The sequence below is a fragment of the Calliopsis andreniformis genome, chromosome 1 (genome assembly GCF_051401765.1).
Source record: "Calliopsis andreniformis isolate RMS-2024a chromosome 1, iyCalAndr_principal, whole genome shotgun sequence".
In the NCBI taxonomy this organism is placed as follows: domain Eukaryota; kingdom Metazoa; phylum Arthropoda; class Insecta; order Hymenoptera; family Andrenidae; genus Calliopsis; species Calliopsis andreniformis.
In genome coordinates this window covers 5,662,401-5,687,149 of record NC_135062.1, presented here as the reverse complement: position 1 = coordinate 5,687,149, position 24,749 = coordinate 5,662,401, and the positions used below count along the sequence as shown (strand labels likewise).

General features: G+C 36.0%; 1 protein-coding gene across 2 annotated transcripts in view; it reads right to left on the bottom strand.

The window, feature by feature from the left end:
- Positions 1-9,593: 9,593 nt before the first annotated feature.
- Positions 9,594-24,749, bottom strand: part of Vg (transcription factor vestigial) — a 135,361-nt gene continuing 120,205 nt past the window's right edge. For both annotated transcript variants that reach the window (XM_076377650.1, XM_076377657.1), the window contains one exon: positions 9,594-11,303. In XM_076377650.1, the coding sequence (XP_076233765.1) occupies positions 11,257-11,303 (47 nt within the window). In that variant the 3' untranslated portion in view covers positions 9,594-11,256. The remainder of the gene's footprint in view (positions 11,304-24,749) is intronic.

Here is a 24,749-nt window from a genome sequence, read left to right as displayed (position 1 = left end):
GAAGAACAACGACACATCAAGAATATTATTCAAGAATTTTCTGACAGATTTTATCTACCAGGAGATAAATTAGACAAAGTTCCAAATTTTTATCACTCCATTCACGTTACAGATGACGTTCCGATTAACACCAGACAATATCGATATCCACCTATACATCAAGAGGAAATTCAACGACAGGTGGGAACGCTTCTGTCACAAGGAATCATTAAACCATCCAATTCACCGTACAATTCACCTTTGTGGATTGTACCTAAAAACCGGATGCGGACGGGAATAAACGTTGGCGTATGGTCATCGATTACCGAGCACTCAACGAAAAAACCGTTAGTGATAAATATCCGCTTCCGCAAATCACAGAAATTTTGGACAAATTAGGAAGTGCCAAGTATTTCTCAATTTTTGACTTAGCCAATGGCTTCCATCAAATTGAGATGCATCCACGAGACAGAGAAAAGACTGCCTTCACAACACCGTATGGACATTACGAGTTTGTGCGTATGCCATTCGGATTGAAGAATGCTCCACCAACATTCCAACGTCTCATGGATCAAGTTTTGACGGGACTTCAAGGATCAGAATTGTTTGCCTACCTTGATGACATCGTGGTTTACTCATCATCACTGAGAGAACACGAAATCAAGATCAGAAAACTGATGAACTGTCTCAGGGAACATGGACTTACACTGCAAACCAGCAAATGCGAATTTCTTCGCAAAGAAGTCACCTATCTGGGACATATAGTTTCATCAGAAGGAGTAAGACCTGATCCGAGAAAACTCCAAGCTGTAAGAAATTTTCCGACACCGAGATCACAAAAAAATATTCAACAATTCCTTGGATTAACCGGATATTATCGACGTTTCATTTCAAATTATTCAGTAAAAGCAAATCCTTTGATCCAGTTACTCGGAAAAGGAATTAAATTCAAGTGGAATGAGGAACAACAACGAAGTTTTGAAACATTACGAGACGAGCTGTGTAAAGGACCAATTCTACAATATCCAAATTTCGATCAACCCTTCATCATCACCACAGACGCTTCAGATTTCGCAATAGGTGCTGTTTTAAGCCAAGGAAAAGTAGGAGAAGATTTGCCGATAGCTTACGCTTCACGCAGTCTGAATTCCGCCGAAAAGAATTATTCAGCAACAGAGAAAGAATGCTTAGCAATGGTATATGCTGTGCAATATTTCAGACCATATGTTTATGGCAGCAAATTTACATTGGTTACGGATCACCGACCATTAGTTTGGCTTCACTCTGTTAAGGATCCAACCTCGCGCTTGGTCAAATGGAAATTAAAACTTTTGGAGTACGAGTATGAAGTAATACATAAAGCGGGAAAAACAAATAAAAACGCTGATGCTTTATCTCGTAATCCAGTAGTCTGTTTGCCATTGATTCCGAGGGAAGAGGACAAAGACTTCAAGATGCAAATACCCAAAACAACAGCCTCAAGATCTGACACCATTGGACAACGCATTCGGGAATTGCGAAGAGATCGTGAAACCCGACCCAGCTACGAAGAGCTTAGCTACAGTTCAGAAGAGTCCGAAGGAAAAGGAAATACACCAGTCAGACGCAGAAATATCCGAAGAGGAAAAATTCATCAAGATCCTTTGCACAAAAGATTGCCAATCACTAATCGTTCAGACAGCACAATATCAGGAAACCCTTTGGCACACTCCACACGTATTTCAGATCAATTGGAAAATCATGGAAATTCAACTCAGGAAGATACAACAATAATCGCTGATTTGATTTCATTCAATGATTCGATTCCACTGGACACAGCGATCAAACCTGCAAATCCAAATCAATCATTTCCGCAAACAGCCTTAGAAGAATCGAATGAATTAAACTTGCCAGCAGCATTAACTCCATCCAACGTCAATCCGCCAATGGTCACTTCAACGCCATCTGCTTCGCAATATACACCGTTGATACAATCGCAAAGTTCAAACCTGAACTCAATTTCCAACACCATACTTCCAGATTATGAATCTTCATCTCTGGAATACAGCACTTCTTCGGAAGAAGAATCATTAGATCCATCGACAATTCAACCAATACCACAAATTGCACAAAATAATATTACTCAAACACCACCTGAAGAAACCAGAAAACAATTGATTGAAGAGGCACACAATAGTTTACTTGGAGGACATAAAGGTATAACCAAAACATTCAACCGATTGAAATCCAAATACCAATGGCAAGGTATGAGGAAAGACATTGAAGATTTTATTAGAAAATGCAGAAGTTGTCAAGAGCAAAAGCTCGTCAGAGCAAAAACTCGGCAACCCATGATCATCACAGACACACCTTTGGAACCCTTTGATAAACTTGCTTTGGATACAGTCGGACCGCTTCCAGAAACACCTAGTGGAAACCGTTACATCTTGACGATGCAAGACAATCTCACCAAATATTGTATTGCTGTTCCTATTCCAAATATTCGAGCATCTACAATAGCAGACGCATTTTCAAGACATTTTATTGCAATTTTTGGAGCACCCCGCACAATATTAACAGACAAAGGAACAAGCTTTATGGGCAGGGTGATGAAACACCTCGCTGAGATTTTCAAGATTAAACAAATAACCACATCAGGATATAGGCCTCAGACCAATGGATCTCTGGAACGAAGTCACTTGGTACTCACAGAATACTTAAAACATTATATGGATTCACCTGAAGAATGGGACCTCTACGTTTCATTTGCCATACTTTCATACAATACCTCCGTACATGAAGCTACAAACTTCACACCACATGAATTAATTTTCGGAAACCCAGCAAGATTACCCAGTGCTTTTCCATCCGGACAACAATTAGCCACATACGGATCATACCTGTCGGATCTCATTACAAAATTGACACAAATACGAATTCAAGCAGCTGATAGCCTGAACCAATCTAAAGAAAGATCAAAACGATATTATGATCGGCGAGCAATACAACGAGAATTCAAACCAGGAGAATACGTCTATGTTCAAAAGGAGCCGAGAACGAGCAAATTCGATCCACACTACGTGGGTCCCTACAGAATAATAGATACGTCTGACAAGAACAACGTGGTCTTGAGCAGAGATGATCAGAGCACGATCATTAAACATCAAGATAAATTAAAACATGCTTACCTCCCTGATGACCTCGACGATGCGAGATAAAATTATTGGAAAACCGAAAACCAATTCGGAGAATAAACAGTCAGTCCTCTCTCCAACAATGCCAAACTCAAAATGACAATCATTCCATCAACCATCAACCAGAACATGAGGAGAGGGTCTCAACATCCAGACGACCAGGACATCCCAGGAGCACCAGCCCCTGGAAACCAGACCTCATCAGCTCAACAAAATTTTTTTTTGCCCACCTACAGTACACGAACAGAACACCCACACATACACCGCAATAGGAACAATAGAATCAACCGTTTAACTCGTGAGTAGATTTTCATCCATTTGTTCTTGCATGATGACTCCCAGGCAGGTGAAAGCATCGTAAGAAACGATGTTTCATCTAAGGGGGGAGATGTTACGAGTCCAGACGAGTTACGTAAAGTAACTATGAAAGGGCTCGATTCAAAGCTCCTTCCGTTGACCTTTGACTTTGCCTGGAAGTCACCATGTAAGGGCCGATAGGCATTTCCGTTGCACCCAATTAATAGATTTTCTTTGAAATTAATATCTCTCAATTTTCTTGGAAACTCTGCGATGCAACCGAGTCCCCACCATTTTCCCTATAGATTTTTGACTATAAAAAGGCTAAGAAACTCGGTCTAGCGGGCTCACTCGTAATCCAGTTTTGAAGTTAGTACGTGGCTTAGACCGGAAAGCAAGATCGAGCATTAGTTCTCCTTCAAGCAAAAATCTTTGAGTACAGTACGTAAAAACTCACTGTAACGTAGTCTTAACGACGCGTCCCCCGCATACCTCTGTGCGTAATCGAGAGAGAGAGGACTTAGTTCCGCGACACGTAAAATCATAAACACTTGTATTCCTTCGAGTCAACTCAAACGTGTAATTATATACAGTTTTATAAGGTCTGTTAAATTGGATTTAGTTCAATCAAAACCTTTCCTAAATCCAATAAGAAGCGAACGCGTAAACGATCCCACAAATAATATATCTTTACCGCTCGAGATATATATTGTAAATTTAAAAGTTACGAGGCTATATTAACATCTTCGCAATCCTTGCGAAGGTCCTTTTCCTAACCTACAAGTGGCTCCCGGTGTTGGCAGTTGCGCACTGGTTCGTCCACGTCCCGGTGGCTCCTGGCGAGTGCAAAGTTACTCGCTGGTTCGTCCACAGTCTTTATTCCATCCTAGTGGCTCCCGATACTCGCCAAGTTGAGTGTCGGTTCGTCCACGAAAACCTACCCAAATCCTAACGTGGCTCCCGGTGTTGGCAGTTGCGCACTGGTTCGTCCACATCCGTGAGGTGGCTCCCAACGAGTGCAAAGTTACCCGTTGGTTCGTCCACGAAAAAAATAACAATATTCCAAAAACCCTGACCCTCGGTCAGACCATCTAGCCCTCGGCTCGTAACAATACAAAAGGTATTTAGTACAACAAGTAAAAGTGTTCTAGATTTTTTATTAGAGAATTATCGAATATATTTACACATTTCGTAAAGTCTTATTCTTATTAGTGAACCATAGAAGACTTAAAGAAAGAAAACGCTTCGGTTTTTCTCTAATTTCTATTTATAGTACGTTTCTAAGAAATTACACAGGTAGCTTCACGACTTCGTGACATTTGCAATGTTAAATGATCTAAAATTCATAAAATTGCTTATTTTTAAATATGATTTTTATATTTGAGACATAGTATTTAAGGAACAATGTTATTTGGTCACGAAGTACTAAGTAGATAATAATTGTTTCTTATAGTATTTGACTACGTTTCAACGCCTCTCTTCCTTATTTATTCACTAATCAACAAAAAGTGATGGAGATACATATTATCGCAGATTCAATAACATTGGAGATACATGTAGAGTATCATAAAATTCAGAGATACATGATCGTTTCTGTATAACTGCTCTATGCTAAAATTTTACATATTTTCAGTTACAATACCTTTTCCTTTACCCTCTAACATCTCTTCCTTAGATTCATTGTTCTTCTATCATAGACATCAATTTGATTACAAATAATAGGATTCACTAAAACCACTAAAATAATATTACAAAGAGTAGTTTAAACAAAGAAGTAGCAGGACAAAAATTAAAGAAGACAATACTTTTTCAAGTCTTACCTAACTTTATTAAACGTATCTCCACAGAACAGAATATCATCATCATTAATACCACAAATAGATTGATTTACGTCTCAGTTACAACTTTTAACCTATCGCGATTGGAGCCGCCAAAGCTTTCTCCGCGACGCACCCCACGACACTACCGACCTCGAAGAGGCATTGCTGGTGCACACGCATACTCGACCAATAAAAAACAAACCGATAACATCCGAGTACCAGTCGAAATCACTGTTCATCGAGGGAAAAGGGGGTACATCAAACGAGGAACCGCGCTCGAGTTTAACCTTGCACCTTTAATCACTCCCGGTGCTGGGGAGGGGTAGACGAAGGAAAGAAGGGAAGGAGCAACGACAAAACGAACGGGCATAAAGGCAGAGGCGAGCAACGCGAGCTCGGTAATTAAAACAAGATGGAACACTTCGGTCAACGCAATAAATCTCACCATTTCCCATTCCCTCCCTCTCTAACTTCCCCCTCCGTTCCCCTCAGGTCTCCCCTCTGCACTGGGATCCCCCTGTTTCGGCCCCTCCCCCGATATATCTTCAGCTTTCCTCTTATCCGAAGATCGGTACTAGCCCCTTCACGACGGCCAACGATTTATTTTATTATTTGGTAGATTTACTGGCGGCTACCGTTTATTGGAATCCGCGTCGATCGGAGATTATGAGACGAACCGATCTACGCATTCAGATGCACGCTGTCCCCGTACATTACGAAACGGATAATTACCGTCGGCGGGATGAATTATCGATATCGCGTGGATAGTCAGCCCCGAGCGCTCCGCGGATCCTTCGCCTGCGACAGGATAAGTGGATTTTGTTGTTTCGCTTTATCGATGCATACCGCGCAACTGGATCGACGTATCGAGATCGAGGTAGTGCTGGACGAGACTATCGCTACCTTTAATCGTCTCATCGCGAATCGCTCGATCGCTACTGTGGAGATTGCATCGAGCTCTTTTGGATCACCAGGTAGCACGATTATTTGGTGAATGTTTGAGGTGTGTATGGTTTCATTTAAGAGGGGGATTAGGTAACAATTGATGATACTCTCGATGTGAGAGATGGGGAGAATATTCCGTATTTTTGGAACAATTTTATAAAGGATAACTGTTTTTAATACTCCGTTCAAAGTAAACTGAATTTCGCAAAAAAATTCTTGTAATTAAATGTGACTTTTGAAATTTATTTTAGTGTAGGGTCGGCGAGGAGGTCCGCCAGACAGCACCTAAAACCGGACATTAGCTATATCTTTGGAAAATAAAACGCAATAAGGCGCCTAAACCGCAAAAGTGATAGGGGGAATCTCCTCTTTATTATCACAGTTGGGCCACTTCATAGCATTTCATTTTTTAAAGATATAGCTAATATCCGGCATTAAGTGCCGTCCGACCCTAGGGGAACTCCCACTATCAAAAAATGAGTCCCCTTAAAGGATGGGACCCAGGGCTATAGACCCCAATAGCCATTTAATCCTGACCTGGTTTCACTGCGAATGCTGTATCTGAGAGCTAGGCTAAGTCCATTTCTGTAAAAATTAAGTTTTATGTGGCATCTTACTCTTTACTGTGACATTTTATTCTCTGTTTTATTAAAATAATGGGTTTTTATTTTTACTACGTTTGAGTAATATATATAGTGGTATAAATTAATTTATGTTTTACAGATTGAAGAGCAAAACAGCTAATTGTATAATCGAAATTGAAAGTCATTGTGCATATATTTTAAAAGTAATTCAGCTCAAAAAATACGATTTTTTAATTTTAATTACAAAAGAGTTTCGTGGGTAGTTGTCTAAGCTAAGATACCTAGTTATCGATATTTAAATTAAAATCCACTAAAGTGACTATAAGTAGTGTATGTATTTACGTGTGAATAGTTTTAAAGATTCCAATTATTAAATACTTCATCTTATTCATTGTAAAAATACGTATCACTAATTGAACTTTGAAATTATAGAGTTTATTCAAGGAATTCTTCAAATAGAAACTACAAATTATTTGAATAATACCGTCAAAATCATTTATTGTACTTATACTTTGAACGAGATATTCAAATAAGATAACTTTCGTTAGATAATTCTATTCCTTCCATCAATACTATTTATTTAGTAAATAATTTTTTTCTAAGCTCATAATTAGTTAATCATTTTTCCTAAAAAACATATTTCTTTTAAGTTGTGTCACTACAGAAATACATGTACAGTATGTGTAGACCAAGAAAAGCTTTGTAATTTAGTATAGTTTTAATGAAAATTGATAAGTGATTTCAAACTGTTCCATTACGGAAGGAAGACAATTCATTAAACATGTTTCATACTCTCTCAGTCCTGTCACAGTGGCAGTTCAAAATCCTCATTATTCTTCCTAAAAATGTCTTATGAGCCTCATTAACATTTTTCGCTACCTTGGCTTACGGTAGGTCTCCTCCCAGTCCATTTACATTTGTGTCACGTCTAATCAGGCTACACGTGTTTTACACGTGATAAGAGCGATCGTCCGAATCTTAGGGACGCCGTTTCCCCTAGGTGACGAAGTTAATTGCTCATTTTCTCATCTCGTTAACGTCGGTGGGAATACTACAGCGACGCAGGAAATGGAGCGTCGCGCACGTGTAAAGGAAATCGCTTGTAGATCGAAACACATGTCTTCTGCCCGCCTTCATTGCTATGTATTTCGATTTTCAAATATTTGATTTGTACACATGTTCCCACTGAGAGCATTTGTATGGGAGGTAAAAAAACTGTAGGAAAGTTATAAAGACAGCAAAGTTCAAACTGGAAGCATTTCTATGTGTTCTATTTAAATTTAATTACGTAAAAATCCTAAGTAATAAGTTCAATGTATTTTCTGAGTAGTTGTAAATATTGAAAATAATGACAGGAAATAAATTTAATCAAAAAAATGTTGGTTTGTAGTCCGTAATGAAGAATATTTTTGAATTTGAATTAAACTGTTGTGTTTAGATTTATACAACTACATACTTCATAACTATGTAGAATATATCTAAGCATACATATATATGTTGCAAACGTAGATTTAGTTTGAAGTATTAGTAGCTTTACTGTTTCCCATGTATTCTAAATCTTGAAAGTTTTCTTCTGAAAAATTATTTATTGAGAGGTTTGGTAGTGACGGATTAGGAATCAGACCGAAACCTTCTCTTCGTAAGAATCGTCTAAAAATAGATAGGAAGCTTTCTTCTGTTATCACTAACTGTGAAAACAATATCAAAGCTGTACCATATTGAAAAAAATGTCACCTCTTACTCTTTTAAATTTGGTTACCCTAGATAAATATCTGTTCAAGCTTTTATCATCTAAAAATGATTCAGTACATCAAACACTTTTAGTACCAACAAAAAATAAAGCTAACAAGAATGTTTTTTCCGAAAAAAGTTTAGTTTAGGAAAGCAAGGAATGGTTACAGAACGGTTCATTGAGTTCAGCGCAGTAAAGATATTTGAGAGGCGAGTTGAATGAAAACGAAAGTTCTACATAGAATTCCAGAAGATTAAACTCCCTATTACTTCCTCTCACTACATGCTCGATTAACTTTCCGACGTGAATAGAACCACTAAATTCAACGATGTCTAATTAACCAGTAATGGCCTAACAAACCGCAAAAACATAAAATTTCGTTTCCTCTGGTAGATACACTTCGGTTCCAGTTCAAACTTATCTCTCGGATTTTCATATTACGTATTATAATAGAATCGTAAATATGCGAGCTATGCTAGTGAGATGTTAACTATTTCTTATGTTAATGCCGGAAGTAGGTGGACTTGAGATGACATAAAGCTCGTCAAAATTTTGTCAGGGTGATTAAAAAATGTATGCCAATATTTCTCAGGTTGAATCAATACAGATACTAAAATAAATAAAAAATATTATATAAGTACAAGTCCTACGTACCTTTGTTTTTGAATTTTGGATAACTTAAGGAAAGTAGTTCTCCAAAATTGACGTCTGCTCCATTTGCTATGGGAGATTAAATGAAACTGTTCCAAACGTGATATGTTATCTGGTTACCTGATGTATTTTAATATTTTGAAAATTTTAATGATTTAAAAAGTATAATAATTCAAAAATCGATGTTTTCAGTGCTCAAACCGAGAATAATCATTGATTTTATTGTTTTTCTGATAAAACACTATTATGTGGTTTTCGTATGTCTGATTATAATAATGCGAATACTTAGGTAGTTGAGTTGATAAGAAACTACGTTTGGATTCTTCTGTAAAAAACAATCAACATTTATTTACTATTTAAATAGAGAAAATAAACTGTTTAACAGCCATGGAACATAATTACAGAAAGTTATCAACACGATATACATATGTACATAGGAAAAAACAGATTTTTTATATGAAATATAATGCTTTGCTTAATTTAATAGTAAATAAGCATGAATTTTGCTTTTGCTATGATACAATAATTTGCAAAAATCATGCATTAAAATAGATATTTACTGAAAAACGTAATACTTTATAAAGTAAACAATAAAATACGAAATAGACATTGTCAGATATTTTGTTACCTCAACTCCAGGTTTCATAGACTCTCTTATATTCCACTAGTACCTATAGGATTCTAAATATGGATTTTGAAATAGAATAATTTCCAGCAATAAATTCAACCAAAAAAAAATACGATCGAAACATAGATAAGTAATTGAAATGAACATAAAAAGAAATCACTACGTACCTTCGTACTCGAATCGTCAAACAAATGTGGAAACTAAACTTGTAAAAGTCATCAGGTCAGTCGAGAAAACGCAACGATATAATATTAATGCATCATTTATTTAACACCTATGATGATGATAACATGAGATGGATACGATGCGCTTAGAGAGTAATCCGCTAGGCAAAATGACGGTGTGAGCGTACATGCGTTCACAACGGATGATTAATTCTATTTCAAGAGGGGAGGATTAAAGAATAATTTGTGGCATTTCGGGTAATAACTATTTTTAATTTGCTGACTCGAAGATATCTCAGAATTTCTGCAGCGCCGGGTGTTATGATACAGTAATAATAATAGTAATATATATATATATATTTGTAATATATATATATATATATAATATATATATGGCAAGATCATTGGTCAATAAATATTTCACTTAAGTCTGCAGCTAAATTTACCAAATAATTAGCCCCTCGATCTTCCCTCCCAGTTTCATTTCACCTTCAATAAGTTAGTTATCGCGACATTACCTAGTTAATTTCCATGATAAAAGAAAATAAATTCTATACGGTTGACAATATTATTCAAGGAACATGAACCACTTTCTCCCTCTCTCTCTCTCACTCTCTTTCTCTCTCTCCCTTGTATTCTACTCTCCTCATTGTCGCTGTTTTTAATATTCGTCAAGTGGGCATATACGCGAGTGTTGCTCGACAACGAGAATCATTCGATCCCCAAATCGGTTTAATCGTAATTATTTGGAAAATTTAGACACGCTTTCGATGGTCTAATCCACCTACACTCTATACTAGAGGCTCTCTTCTCTCAGCGGCCGGTCGGACATCAGTCACTATGAAGGTAATAGTGCGCGCAAAGTATACCTCTAATACTATTCCAGTTGTACGCTAGTAGTAGATCCTTAAAATAATTAGGTAACACTATGTACACTTGCTCAAGCCGGCGTGAACGATCGCAAACACGTTCGTCCCGCCGTATAACAAAGTTCGTTTCTCCTTCTCGCTCGCGTGTACGCTGGAACCCTCGACGATAGATCCCCTAGCACGCTAATATCACGTTGACATCGCTTAAAATACGTTCCTCTCTTCTCCCGATGTCGCTGCTTCGACTATCGCGCGTTCGCCATTTTGTCGCTTCCTTCGTCGGTGTTCCACGTCCCTCGTTGCGTTCCTCTTTCACCACCTGGTATCTTCTAGTTTCGAGCTCGTGTCTTTCGCGAGATATACTCAACCGGATGTGGCGAATTAGTTCGGTCCACGAAACTTCGAAGCTTGCTTCTAGAACCAATAGAGGTCTTTGGAATCCTGCACCTGAGGCTCGAGACCTGCAACAGGGGAATTGAACGGAGATTTAATTGAAATATTTTTGGATGGCAAGGAATAGTTTGGGGAATTCACTGAAATTACTTGTGCTATTGTCTTATTTGACATAAACAGGGATATAATTAACCTTACTTTGAAAAAAGTATCATAATCTAGGGGGGCTAGAAGCTGGACTATAAATGCTAAAGTTGTAGCTACAAGACCTATGTCACATTTTAAAAATATTCAGTTAGGACCTTAATTGAGATCTATGTAGAATATAGAATCTACGTTTGCAGAATGGAGAAAGGTTATTAAAAGAATTTTTTCACCTAGAAATAACAGTTGAAGAAGATACAAGTCTATAAAAGAGTACTAAAATTAAAAACATTAAACGTTAGTACCTCGGACACTAAAACATGTGATTTAGGTTATTTTGCCTTGCAATTATAGAAGTAATTTACTTCATGTAAACTAGACAGGACAGAGGACACTTCTGAACCTTTTAGTAAAATATAAGAATAAATTTAAACGAGCTACAATTGAATTAAGTATATTAATATCTTGTGTATTATGTATGATTGAGTCAGTGAGTCGAAGAGCAGTACAAGTCCAAAAATCACGTTTTGAGACATTTAATTCCAACGCATACTACGTCTAAGCATTTGAAGTATCTGGACCTCAAAGCCAAAATGTATTAAGTACTCGTGTTTTCTGTGTGACTTAATACACCATAACTCTGGGATCCAAATATAGTTTTGAGATTATTTGAAAACGACAACTTCTGGACGTGTTCATTAAGTTTGGACTGTTCTTCAATTCACGAATTCAATTATATACATTAATAGCAAAAAATTCATGCCACTGTACAATATACTTCCACTGACGAACCGTAACATTCAAGGGAGCAAAAAGCATGCCTTTGAGTAATCATCGATTGAACTTTAGCGACACCATTGGCAATTCTCGTAGTATACAGGACTTTCATGCACACGACAAGTAATTGGTTATTCGAAAAGGTAGGGATGACTTTTTCTTTCTAGTGACCGGCTCATCGCTCATCGAAATTTATAACGCGGCCAGCTGCGTAATAAAAGAAGAGTCAACGTTTTGACGGATGCGAGGGTGCAGAACTGGTGATGGCACCCGCTGAGCGACATGGACGGACAAACCGACGGACGGGCCAAGAGAACGGATGGTCGAGCGAACCAACGGACAGACGGACGGGGGACCGACGGAATATGTCACGAGATCGACCAGTTAAGATCTCATGTTCTCTTACAACGGTTGCACGCATGCGTCTGAAGCTATCTACAATCTTGATATCTCCTGAGAGTGACCCCACAGATCATCCTGGTTCACGATGCAGTCGTTCTTCGATTCGCCTATCCTTTAAGATCGAGTCATAATTAAAACAAAATTTATTGGATCTAGAGCTGTCCAAGTACATATTCGAACTATTTGCGTTACATAATGTTTATAGGTATTATTAGAATGTTTTGTAAGACCCTGTTAATGTCTTATGGTACTATTTTGAGGTTAGTTTGGATGAACTCCGATTTTTTAAAATCCACTTTGTGAGTTCGAGTACAAACACTATGATGAGATTTGTTTAAATTCTTAGAAGTTTTGAGATATAAAATCACTAGTGTTTATTCAGTATTAATAACAAACTATTTCAGTCGTGGTATTTATTGGTAAAAAGCGTTTCAAAATTGATTATTTTGAACACTGCTTAAAAATCAAAATAGTTTTTCTGAAAATGAATAAGAGAATTTATGTATTTATCTGTGCATTATTTTTTCAATTTCTGTTCTAAATATAAGTGATATCTTTTTACGTATTTTATGTAAGATGAGTTTGTATATTTTAATGAGGCATTCAGAAATGTGTGACGAACTGTAAGAGTGCTGGAACAACTTAATATGGAAATAAATTATAAGCATTCGTTTATGTCCGTTTGAAAGAAGATATCTTAAGAGTCTAGTTCTCATTATTGAAGCTTTTTAGTGTAAGCTGCGTTTCTTGGGAAACGTTTCGCAAGCATTGTAACTGACTTCATCAGGAGTTTGAATGACACGCTGATGCTGGTGTGTGGCTTGTGGTGATCCACTATTTAACTGTACCTCCTCACGTTCCTGCCCATTGCTCATCAATCAAATATTTTATCTAATTAATCAGGTGGACATCAAACAACAATAAGGCACAAAATTCTCCTCATCGAAGCAAAGATACTCACTAAAGTGAACGGGTATTTTCATTAATATTTTTTGGAGTTTCATCGAAAAGCTGAAATTCTGTTACGGCACTCAACGCATGAATACATTGCACATTATGCTATTTGGAATAGTAATGGTAATGTATGTCACAGCCACAGCATACATAAATGTTCCTATATTATGCTAATCTCTGAAATTGAGTCTAAATGAATGTCCCATACGTCTTTCATCTTCCCTCCTGTCTTTTATCCTCCATATTCCACTTGATCAGCTGTCTGATTTTGTTAAGAAAATGAACAGTTTCGGTATTAAACTGCTGTTCTTGTATCGATTTAATTTCATGTTGCGTTCGGGGAGGATTGACGTTTTCGAATACTTAAATTCACGGCACGTGGTACGCTCGTCACGGACGATTAAGTTCGTATCTGTTGGATGCACACGTGTCAGCACGTGGATCTACCTGCTTCAAAGTCAGCAACGTGTGCGCCCTGCACGTTACCATATTGGCACATGGACGCAGAAAGAAACACGGGGCGGAAGCACAAAAGATTTGATCTTAAGAGCGGCGCGTCGCTCGGAACGCGAGGTGCTGTTTGATGAGAAGCCACTGAGCCGGAAAATGATGCTAGAACACAGCGTGAGAGGAAAGACAAAATTCTGTCGTGCGAAATGATGATGCAAATAGAAGGACAATTCGTTTGAAAATTGGGACACAGAATAACATTACGCCATCTTAGAAATAATGTTCTGCATTTAATACTGTGACTCAAAAAATATCAATTTTTTGAAGAAGGAATGGAGAAATGATCAAAAATTGTAATATGATCGTAAAGAGGAATAGACTAAACGCAATTAATAATATGGATTTTCTTATAAGTAAAATAATTGTCAATAACATTATTTATTAAATAACCTAATATCAGTTTCAAGACTTGGATATTTAATAATAAACTAGAACACATCATTTTGTTCTTTTAAGTTATAAACTGAAATTACAATTTGAAAGTACTAAAAGCAATGATTCGGCTAATACATGTTTGTGTTAAAGAATCTCTTTACAATGTTTATTTTTACTTTACAACAATTTGTTAAAAAATGCAGACACAAACAAGAGTCTGTAGAATATAGAGTAGTATAGAATATGCAATACGCAATATGCAATATTGTAAATGAGTACTATACTCCACTTTTTATGTATACTTTTTTATGTTTTCTGTTTAAAAGTGGACACTTTAACTGTGTTTAAAAATAGTCGGTTGTTACAATGTCTCTTCCTTTTAATGGTGCTTAATGCTGTGTTATGTTAATATCAAAAGTTAGTAAAAAACGCATTCTAGTATTAATAGTAAACAAGTTAATGTTAACATTTGAGGATTACATAACTTATCAATATGAAGTCTTATCAACAATACAAATATTTCCAAATTTTGATAAAATGTTTCGAATTTTACTGGAAATATTTATATTACGATTGGTATGATTTTTTCCACTGCGTACATATCCATAGTGTCTTCATGATATTTTAAGCAAATATTTACTATTATACTGTTATATGTACATACTTAATTTTGCACACCCTTTACACCCTTTACGCGTGACTTTGAAACTCCGCAAATATTAAGGAACTCAATGTGCTACCCCTGTGTAACCAACTGGGGATATAATCGTATTTACTCGTATCATAGTGAGATTTTAAATAGGCTACAGTCAATTAATCCAAATAGAAAACTGCCAGCCGTTGATTTTTAAATTTAAACTCATTAATTACAGTAAATTGAATTCAAATAAAAGTAAAATTCAACTTTATTTATGTATCATTTAAAAAATACGTTTAAAAATGTTATTTCTATCTAACTGACTGCTTAGATATACTTACAGGTATTACAAGCTTCAAATTTAAAGTTGTATGATTACGTTTACAATTATAAAATACACATTTATCAAACTAAAATACTTTAACACTAACATCTTAAGTTTACCTAGGTAAATCTTTTCTTAATTTGTACTTGCTCCAAAATCAAAGAAGGAAATTCAAATAAATTGTTAATATAATATGAAAATTACAAACATAGAAATTTCAGTAATAATCAACTGAAAACAAATACATTAAACCATTTTTTCAGTATACTTAAAAATTAACTAACTAACGATTACGTTATATAACACTTTATACAGAGTCCCGCCTAAATATCTCCTTTGATTTTTGACAATGCAAAAAATATTTAACGAGATGAGATTTGAAGTGAAAAATATACCTTGTAAAATATTCATTTTTGATACCATTTGAAATGCCCATCAAATATCTTCTATTTGAAAGAAACATTTATGTTTCTGTATATTCTCTATAACAACAGAATTACTAACAATCGACGATTTAACGAATTTTATAGTCATTTCACCCACATTATTCCCATTATCGACAAAGGGTAGGTGAATATGATCGATTATTGCGGCGGCACGCCTAGCAAATCTCGCACGATACCCTCTACGCGGAAACGAAAGTGGAGAAGCCCCCAGCCATAATCGACACGGGTCCTTCTCCGTAAATACGAGGGGGTGACTCGGAGACCCAGCGAACACCGGACAATATTGCCCGCGCCATCCGACACACCATTTACCAGCAACACCCCCGTCCATTTTGTTCCAGCATATTGGCCTGGTACGCTCACCCGTGAAAACGTTATAGGCTCGTATACGTGGCTCCTATAAATCCTTCTGACACTTATGGTGTATTATTCGATGCTTGCGGTCCTACGTATTGAATTAGGATGCTCTCTCACGGAGATTATGATTGAACAGCGTTTAATGCGACGAATGAACCAGGATTCGAGAAGGAGATTAATTAAAACAGATTATAATACGATTATTGTTAATGTAATTTGCTCGCTACAAACTTGGGATTCTCTACAGGCAACTCTGTGTAACATAGGAGGGTGACTCTTATTCGACAACATATTTAAGATGAATTCATTCATTAGTCTCTTTTTTTATTGTTAAAAGAGACATTAAGGAAAAGTAAATAAATAATTGTAATAATACGTCAGATCTACGCGAAAAACAAAGTCTAATCAAATTTTACACGAGAGTAAATACAAACTTCTGTACTAAGTTTTGTGTTAAGTGAATACGGAGTTCTCTATTAAATTGCACCAAAAAATATAGTTCCAAAATTGACTAAATTCTAGTTCAAAGCAAGTTAATAATTAAATATTTAGATATACATGTATTCTGCCAGTCTGCCAGATATCTTTTAAGCCATTTCACCAGAGCAGGTAAAAACTTTTAAATATAGAATAATTTCTTAATAACATTTAGTGAAGTTTTATATAGCTACTTACGTATGTACATAATAGATAAACAGTTTAATCATTCGTGTTCAAAAACGCTTCACAAGAATTGCTCTATTCTTTAGCTCGTTAGTCTGTCATAATACTTTAATATAAAGGATTGCAATTTATCGCCGTATTGTTGGCAAACAATACTCGTTTATGACTGAAGAATACGCAACGCCACGTTTCCATTTGAAACCTCAAACCTGCACAGCCTGGTGAATACAAAGTTCCGGACGAACGCACCTGTTATGAATGTTCCAGTATTCAATATCGCGATATCAAAGAGCATAGCAAGATGGTAAAAGGAGGAATTCCCTTCGGCGCACCCGACAAAGAAACGGTGTACAAAGTCGACGAAAATTTAGAGAGAAACGTGCTTAACCTGAGAATTTTGCAAGTCTACCCTTTCTGTTTTGCAATAAACTTAATTATCTTCGCCTTACATGCTGAAAATTAACGAAAATTCGCAACTGTGTTGCAAATTGTCTATGCATGTGCAATATTGTTTTAGGCATCTTAGTGGAATACACTTTGAAGAAGTTAAGTAAAATATATGATATAATAGGAATATTAATACTGAAATTGTTTATTTCCTATTTTCTACTTGTATTAGAAGTCGAAACAGAATTAGCTGCTTTTCATACAAGATGCAAGTTAAATTACAAAAAGTAAAATATTTTTAGAACGTTTATTTTGTCATTTTGTTATGCAAAAGACACATTACAGGCACAAATTTCGTTGTCATAAATGCTACGTATTGATGCCACTAAAGATACTATTTTAAACAGATAATATCACAAAAAATTAAACAATTTGTTATTAAACTGTCTGAAATTTAGAACTGGTTATATAAGTTATTACATACATATATTTTACATATATTTTAGTGAATAATATGCGTACAACTGCCTTAACACTTTGACTGCCACACCGAAATCACATGTTTTGCTCAAGACACCACAGGAGTCCTTTTATTATTAAAAGCATATGACCAATGTGGCAGTCAAAGTGTTAAAATGTAATATAACGAATAGACAGGTCTAAATTCTCAAAATTACATGTTCTTCTCGAAAAGGAGCAAGTATGCTCGAATTTTCGAATTTCACCCTCGTCATTCTTAATCGGAGGAGAGGATCCACGTTCGGCTCGTTTTCAATCGCTACTAACGCTGGGTGGCAAATTCAACGTCAAAAGATGGGAGTCGGACGTTGGGATTAAATTAAATCGAACACTACCGCTCTAAAACGCGGAGACCCCTGCAACCCGACGACCCTTCCCTCTTTCGGGGGATACGTATTGAAAGCATCGGGATGACCCTTATCAATGGGGGTCAAACCCCTTGTAGCCCTGAAATCCAATATACTCGCGGTAAAGGAGAGCCCCTACTTTGATTCGACCTCGTCTCGAAATCTCTATGCACCGATGAGCTTGTTTTAATTGAAAATTAAGGAACTTAATCGTTGCGAATATTTTATGAAGACTGAGCAATATGCATATGAATGTAATTCTGATTTTGAAATTCATTTTAAGATTCATTCACTCATTTTAACAATACACATATCTATTATTCTTCAAAAATAAGAGGTAGAAATTTAGAATATTTTCAATACTATGTTTATTGTATTATTTCAAGTGTCTAGTTCGTATTTAGTTTATTTAATTCATATTATTTCAAGGAATCATGTATTTCTCAGTATGTATGTTGGAAAATAAGTGATAAAGTCAACGAATTATGGCGACTTGGTATTCGTATTTTAACTACTTCCTTAACATAAAAATATGAACGTTCTAGTCAGGTTTTACCAAGTATCCAGATACTAAAAACGGGAATGTAGATTCAAGAAATAAGAACTTATTGGAAGAATCGTCCGATTGCAAGGACTTGAGCTATTCTGTTAGTAGAGTAGCTGAAGTATTCATTTCAATATTGCATTTTAAATAGGTTTGATTACTAGGAAACCTAGTTCCACTTTTGCGCGACAGCTTCCCATTATATTTGACCCTTTTGTGTGGATATGTATACATATAGGTATATGTCTGGAGTAGGTATTGCAAGAATGCAGTGGTCCCAGCACTGCGCACACCAGACGCAAGAATATCATACCATACTACTATATGTATATGCATCACCAATCTAACCAATCATATTAACTGTATGTAGTCGTGACTCTATATAACTGGACAAATTGATGGGGCATTTGTAAACGATTCCTATATTGTTGATACCACTGCAGGTCCCCAGAGTCAGCTTTTATCTGGTGGTAATTCAAAACGTTTAAATGAAATTGTTGCAACGCAACAGGAATGAGAGCGACTATTCAGTGAAAGAATGAAAAAGCTCATGAACCTTTTAATTTCGCTAAAGTATATTTTGTTATTGGTTCTAGTATTATGTGGTTTTTCATCGTTTCGTTCAGAATCTGTGAATTTCTCGGAATATGAATTAATTGGCTCACTTATTTCTTATTAGTTTAATTTCTTTGTCAAAACTTAAGCAAACCGTCTAGAAAAGCTTATTAATATTTTTTTCTAAAGAAAAATTCCACGCCTTGGAACAAAAAATGTCCAACACAAGTTACTAGTGATAAATATTAAAATCGAAGGTTGAAAATACCTTCATATGAAGTTTCTTTAATAAATCTCTACTAATTCAAATTCGTAGATACATTCCTCAAACCCATGTTCATCGCGTCTCTCATATTCTGTACATGTTAACTTGGAATCTTCATCGCAGTTTATGACTTAATTGTATACGCGTGAATACCTTTCTCTAGCTACAAATTCCAATTACGAGTGGAGTTACAACGCTTGTCTGACACATGGACCATGTGTAGTCGGTGCAGAACTATCTTTCGTTATAGCTATATACGTATCATTATTTAGTGTAACTAATAAAATTGCCTGGTCAAGATCTATAGTAGATTTCATTTATTCCCAACTGTGTACAATTGCTCCAATATACAATACAACTATAGTAATACAGAACAACATTTTCACTCCAGCTCTAACTCATTCTTCCATTTTTGAACAAGTTAAACGATCAACGATTAAAGATCAATATTATTCTACTTGGAAGATGAATTGGCGAAACCATAAAAGCAACTGGATACATATGTACATGAAATCTAGCAGTAGATGAAGACATTCCACGCTATGTCTTCAGCCCCAAAGAGTAAGTAACTTCGCCCATTTTACAATACGGCATATTAAATTAATACAGTATTTTCTTAACCGCTTAAGGACTGAATTTTTTTACGAATGTATAGAATTACATTCCCTCTAAATCAAGTAAGCTCAAGTCATATTTTTAAGCGATTGGACCAAATACCGAATAAGAAATTCGGTTCTTCATTTACTTTCAACAACAATGTATATATATATTCTAGTTCATTTCGTAAAACATATAATCACTTCATAAATTATAAAACTAATAATCACTAATAGACTTAGAATTACCGATAACCTCTTAGCTGATGTAATAATAAATTTTTATTTAAAAAATATTCTACCTACTGCCTGTCATTCATTGATGAATTTCTTTTACAACGGAATGAACTCTGAACAACTAGAACGAACGCTAAAAGAGTCTGCATTAAGTTCCCAATTAATTATAATCGATCAAATTAATAATACATTTGTGCTACTAGCAACTAGTATTCTTATTTTGGATGTGCCTACTTTATTATTAACCCTTCAGAAAGTTTAAATATTTCAATATTAGGGTAGAAGTATTTTCTTCACCTAACGAGCAATTTTTCAGCAAAGAAGCGATCTTTGACCGACTATCTAGAACAAGCTTTAAAAGAATCTGCGTTAGATTCATAACTACATAGAATTCTATAGGTAAATTCTGGTACAAGCAAAGAACATTTCTATCCAAACTCTATTCTATCCATCACCTTCTGAAGCAGTACCTAAATAATCGAATCCTAGACTACTGTATTCTACAGTCGTCAGCTAAATAGCAATCTCTGCCGCGAGGTAATGAACTACGAACAACTGGAACGAAAGCAAAGAACGTTTGCAGGGGTTAAAGGACGAAGAGGACACGCGTTCACCGCGGACTCAGCTCCGGTTCACCGGAGTGTCTCCTAGCCGCGAACGAGCCAACTTCGAGAGATCGATATAACCGGCTGCTTTCGACCACTCCCTCCATCCGGCTGGCTGACCAATCGAGGCTCGCTAGCCATCCCCGGCTACCCTGGTGTCCCTCTTTTCCATTCTCTTCCCTTTTGCTCTCACCGGCCGGGCAGAAGCGGTACATAAGCGTGGATTACATGACGTCAGCGACGCGACGCCATTTTCGAGGCGCGTGCCAGAAAGCCCCGTCGGACTGCACCGACCTGCGGATTCAGAATATTCTCCAGAGAATGTCCCACGCGGTCGAGAATTTATGGCAAAGATGCTCTGAATTAATTCTCCTCGAAATATTGAGAGCACCAACGGTCCCCTTTCTTTGTTTCGCTAACGCGGATCCAGCGGCAACTTGGCCGACGGTCAATGATACGCGAAGACCCAGCGATGGGGATTATGTGACCACTTAACGCGTGCGACTTACCCATGATGATGACAGGGTGGCCAGGCTGTTTCAGAATACATTATCTTTCGAAAGTTTGGAGTCGCTAATTCTCATTCAAGTTATAATGGATAGATACAATACAGCCTCCCACATTCAAATCCTCTACTCTAATATCCGGTAGAAGATTATTATCTACTACCTGGCCTTCTCCTTTTATAAATATTTACTAGTAATTACAGTATTTATAGTGCTAAGCACATACAACGTTATGCCTGTAATAAGATGTGATTTGTTTCCTTCTTTTTTGTATACTTACCTTATGGAACTTAATATGTGAATACTTAGGGTTAAATATCTCTGCTCTTAAAAAAGCTATTTTCATGCAAAGTTTAAACGTTTTTTAACTCTAGATAAAAGACTCTGAAGCGACGTTTGAGAGTAACACACTTCTTCTTATACAAGTATATACAGATCCTGGCGTTTGAAGATCTAAGTACATAATTACTTGGATGGAGAAGATTGCTAAAGAAAAGTGGAAACTATTTGTCCAAACTGATCACTTGATCGTTATTTTAGCTTTTCAGGCAGTATAGGCAGTAGGCAGAGCTGCATAAATTCAGTAGGTATGATCATTTTGATACAGGCCAGAATGAGTACTCGAAGATTTCTAAAATCCTTGCGACTGTCACTGTCATTGAGTACTTTGGAGAGTTACAGTCTCGCAAAGGGATCGTAGTTTCGATGTTCTTCCAAATAATGGGAGATGTCTGTACTTAGGTGAACGTGTTGCACTGAATCGAGGGAAATGACTTGGAGACATTCATGATACACGTTGTCCTGTTTCCCTCTTTTTCTGTAAGAGTGAAAATGCCATAACTGCAGTCGCAGTCGCAATATGTATAGAAGAGAACATAACAGAACAAGACAGGTAGTCTTCCCACATTATGGGAAATCTTCATCCTCGGCAAAGTTCCTAAATGATCTGATCCAAAAGTGGGACAAAACCCAACTCTGTTGCAATACGTAACAACAGTAGCAATTTTTTATGAACCTAGCATGTAATAGAATTTGTCAACAAAAATTGTTAATAAAATACTCATATTTATATACGTAGATATAGAGAAACATTTGTGTACTTTCTGTCGACTTTTGGTCTGTTTTCAAGTTCTCTAATTCTACTTACTGGCTCACTCGTGGATACGAACGTACAAGACAGTGTTTAGGGTCTGTCTGCGTAGTAGTCTGGTCTTTCACGAATTCGTCTAATTTTCATATGATACAATTTTATGAAGTACAAATATTATAAAGTATGTTTTGGTAGAATATTCAAGCTTACTCAGTTTTCGTTGGAAGAAATGTTTCCTAAATTTAGAAATTCTATTAATATAAAAAATAGCAGTACTCCAAAACAGTAATTCATAACACTTGTTTATACAAAAATTAGAGCAATATATACAATTTTTATAAGTTATGAAAAAAACTATAGCATAGACAAGATAAGGCTATTCACACAACAAATGCATTTCATTATAATTATTTAAACAGTATAAACACCGATGTACTTTAAACTAATAATATACATATAAAAATTGTTGCTTATGAATAGTACGATATCAAGATTATTTGCACACTGAAATATAGCGAATTCAGAAAAGTAGGTCTGACATGGTTAAAACGGAGTGGAAAGACAAGATATTGAGAAACAAACCTAATTTTTTATTTTTAGTACAAGTATACTAGAATCAGAGTTCGGAAGTCAACAGACACTGACTGAATTGTTCACTCAGGAAGACAATACTAATCGCACGTTTTCTATTCCCATGATAGAAGTGGATTCAGAGAATCGATTGCAAGTTGAGGAAAAGAAATCTGGCGGAAGTCTTTGAAGCTGTTTGGAGAAAGGACTGAATGCATAATTAAACTTCTGTCTCCAATAATAATTGACGCGTGAAGCGAATGTTTTCTTTTTCTTAGGTATAGTAAATTTGTACACATTTTTCTGTCATAATTGTGATTTTGTAATCATTACTACGAAATCGAGTTGAATTTCATGAAAATGAGCAACTTTATTATTCTATTGTTTTATTTATTAGATTCTGTGTTTGACAATTAATTAGACACATAAAAGCATTCTTTGTTTTTAAAATTGGTTTTACTAGTAACAAAATTGATTAGGTAATAATACAAACAAAAATGTAAAAAGAAATTAAAAAAGTTCCTTTAATAGTATTAATTTCCTTTAATAGCAGTACTTAAATAACAAAATTTCTATTTAGTGCAAAATCCAATTACAATTATAAGCTATATAATATGGTAATAAAAAACACGTATAAAGACATAGCATAAATTTTGATTTATAATCACTAAGCTGCAGATTTTTAAGCCATTTTGTACTTTCATAAGTACAGTTAAAAAAATTGAACCCAAATAAAAATTTATTTCGTCAAATACTATAACTTGCCCTCTACTTTTCACATTTTCTATATTTTTGAGGATTATATGCATTCTGTAACTTTTTATACATTTTAAATTTCCATGAATGTATAAAAATCCACAGTTAATAATCACAATTATTAGAAGTAGTAATCTTACTTAGCGCACGAAAAGTGTCGTTTATTGTTTCCTACCATTTCTGCACAATTAAGATTTACTAATTATCAATAACAAATATTTCCTATATATCCATAAAAAATCATTAAACCATCCTTCGAATCATCCTATAAGTATACATAATATACACTACTTTTCGTTTTTATTCGAACGTTTTCATAATTTCACATTGACGAAACCCATTTGGGCCGAGCGTAGGAATCAATTTGTTAAGAATCCAATTATTGTATAGTTAACTTTAAAACATAATAGCAATATAATACGAATATAAAGTGTAAATATCAATTACTACCAGCAAATCTATACTTTTCCAAATTTGTGAAACCATTCGAATACTTATGAGCGATACTGTACACATATATAAGACTCCGAAACAAGATCTTAACGAAGCAAACAATGAGTTCTCCAGTTTTCACGAAAATTTCGCAGAAGGTTGAAGCAGGAAGAAAAGTTGCGAAAGAATGCGAGGCGGTAGCGAAGAAACCGCGCGGTCACGTTGAACAAGGCAGAACTGGATCTCGGGGATGTTAATTTAACGCTGTTCGCGCACTTTTATCTTTCCCCGGTGAGCATTAATTCCCAGCGACAGCGAACAGAGACGAATTTACGAGCGAGATTCGTTATCCGACCCAGAAGAGCACCGAACTGGGATCGTGAAATCTATTGCTTCCGAACACGCAGCCGCCACGACGTCGCAAGACCACGGACGGCTTAAATCAAACACGATATCCGCCAGCGAATGCAAAATTGAATTCCGTCCACGGTACTTTGTCGAACGATCACGGTGAT